Source organism: Penaeus vannamei, chromosome 19, assembly GCF_042767895.1.
Source record: "Penaeus vannamei isolate JL-2024 chromosome 19, ASM4276789v1, whole genome shotgun sequence".
NCBI classification, from domain to species: domain Eukaryota; kingdom Metazoa; phylum Arthropoda; class Malacostraca; order Decapoda; family Penaeidae; genus Penaeus; species Penaeus vannamei.
Window position 1 is genome coordinate 7295409 of NC_091567.1, and position 2500 is coordinate 7297908.

The 2500-nt window shown below is 57.9% G+C and overlaps 1 protein-coding gene across 1 annotated transcript in view; it reads left to right on the forward strand.

Moving 5' to 3' along the window:
* Positions 1-539: 539 nt before the first annotated feature.
* Positions 540-2500, forward strand: part of LOC113829068 (uncharacterized) — a 3208-nt gene continuing 1247 nt past the window's right edge. The window contains exons 1-4 of the mRNA XM_070133544.1: positions 540-917; positions 1027-1539; positions 1573-1737; positions 1828-2500. The exon at positions 1828-2500 is cut by the window's right edge and continues 848 nt beyond it. Coding sequence (XP_069989645.1) covers positions 540-917; positions 1027-1539; positions 1573-1737; positions 1828-2500 — 1729 coding nt within the window. The remainder of the gene's footprint in view (positions 918-1026; positions 1540-1572; positions 1738-1827) is intronic.

Consider the following 2500-nt stretch of genomic DNA (forward strand, 5'->3'; position numbering starts at 1 on the left):
ACATACATACATATGTATACATATATATGTGTGTACTTATATACATACAGATATATATATATATATATATATATATATATATATATATATATATATGTATATATATATATATATATATATATATGTATATATATATATATATATATATATATATATATATATATATATATATATATATATATATGTATGTATATATATGTATATATATATAATATGTATATATACATATACATATATATATATATATATATATATATGTGTGTGTGTGTGTGTGTGTGTGTGTGTGTGTGTGTGTGTGTGTGTGTGTGTGTGTGTTTCTCTGTTCGTATAGTTATAGATATATATGCATATATATCTATATCTATACACACACAGAAGTCCATGCGCAAGAACCCCGTGGAGCGCGCCATGCCAAGGCGGACCTCGGAACCCGAGTCGGTGAGGAGCTGATCGCCTTCGTGTCCGAGCCCAGGCAGCCCAAGGAGGACAAGAAGGAGGACAAGAGGAGGCAAGAGAAGTGAGCCTTCAAGACCGACAAGATGGAGGAGAAGCCCAAGCCGACCAAGAACGCCTATCTGGTCGTGGACGGGAACCAGCACGTGATCGCCCTGGCCACTCCCGCCTCATACGAAGTCCTCCTCGAGCAGAAGCTCAAGGTGCCCGCCAAGAAGGACGGCCACAGCGAGCAGGTCACAGAAGCGGCAGCAGAAAGCCGAGGAGAACCGCGCTCAGCACCTCAAGTTGGTGGTGGAGCAGATGAGGAAGTCGTTCGTTGCAAGGACGGGCGAACTGCTGATTGGAGAGGCGTTGGTGGCAGGGCCTGGCGACATGAAGGCCGCCCTCGTCAAGCTCCTGCCGCAGCAGCTAGCCAAAAGCGCCACAAGTACGAACACCAGCCAGTCCGGGAAGTCGGGCTTGTGGGAGCTGGTGCAGGGGCTGCTTGCGGAGTTCAAGCGCGAGAGGGAGCGGCTGGGACTCAAGCCCAAGAAATACGTGCCTGGCATGCAGCTGCCCATCACTTAGCAGGTCGACAAGCCCCAGCAGGTCGGCAAACCCCAGCAGGTCGGCAAGCCCCAGCAGGTCGGCAAGCCCCAGCAGGTCGGCAAGCCCCAGCAGGTCGACAAGCCCCAGCAGGTCGGCAAGCCCCAGCTGGTCGACAAGCCCCAGCAGGTCGGTAAGCTCCACCAGGTCGGCAAGCCCCAGCAGGTCGGCAAGCCCCAGCAGGTCGACAAGCCCCAGCAGGTCGGTAAGCTCCACCAGGTCGGCAAGCCCCAGCAGGTCGGCAAGCCCCAGCAGGTCGGCAAGCCCCAGCAGGTCGGCAAGCCCCAGCAGGTCGGCAAGCCCCAGCAGGTCGGCAAGCCCCAGCAGGTCGACAAACCCCAGCAGGTAGACAAGCTCCAGCAGGTCGACAAGCCCCAGCAGGACGACAAGCCCCAGCAGGTTGACAAGCCCCAGAAGGTCGGCAAGCTCCACCAGGTCGACAAGCCCCAGCAGGTCGGCAAGCTCCACCAGGTCGACAAGCCCGACAAGCCCCAGCAGGTCGGCAAGCCCCAGTAGGTCGGCAAGCTCCAGCAGGTCGACAAGCCCCAGCAGGTCGGCAAGCCCCAGCAGGTCGACAAGCTCCAGCAGGTCGACAAGCCCCAGCAGGTTGACAAGCCCCAGCAAGTTGACAAGCTCCAGCAGGTCGGCAAGCCCCAGCAGGTCGACAAGCCCCAGCAGGTCGGCAAGCCCCAGCAGGTCGGCAAGCCCCAGCAGGTCGACAAGCCCCAGCAGGTCGACAAGCCCCAGCAGGTCGACAAGCCCCAGCAGGTCGGCAAGCTCCACCAGGTCGGCAAGCCCCAGCAGGTCGACAAGCCCCAGCAGGTCGGCAAGCTCCAGCAGGTCGACAGGCTCCAGCAGGTCGACAAGCTCCACCAGGTCGACAAGCTCCAGCAGGTCGACAAGCCCCAGCTGGTCGACAAGCCCCAGCAAGTCGACAAGCCCCAGCAGGTCGACAAGCCCCAGCAGGTTGACAAGCCCCAGCAGGTCGGCAAGCTCCAGCAGGTCGGCAAGCTCCAGCAGGTCGACAAGCCCCAGCAGGTCGACAAGCCCCAGCAGGTCGACAAGCTCCACCAGGTTGACAAGCCCCAGCAGGTCGGCAAGCTCCACCAGGTCGGCAAGCCCCAGCAGGTCGGCAAGCTCCACCAGGTTGACAAGCCCCAGCAGGTCGGCAAGCTCCACCAGGTCGACAAGCCCGACAAGCCCCAGCAGGTCGACAAGCTCCAGCAGGTCGGCAAGCCCCAGCAGGTCGACAAGCTCCACCAGGTCGGCAAGCCCCAGCAGGTCGACAAGCCCCAGCAGGTCGACAAGCTCCACCAGGTCGACAAGCCCCAGCAGGTCGGTAAGCTCCAGCAGGTCGGCAAGCCCCAGCAGGTCGACAAGCACCAGCAGGTCGACAAGCTCCACCAAGTCGACAAGCCCCGGCAGGTCGGCAAGCTCCAGCAGGTTGGCAAGCCCCAGC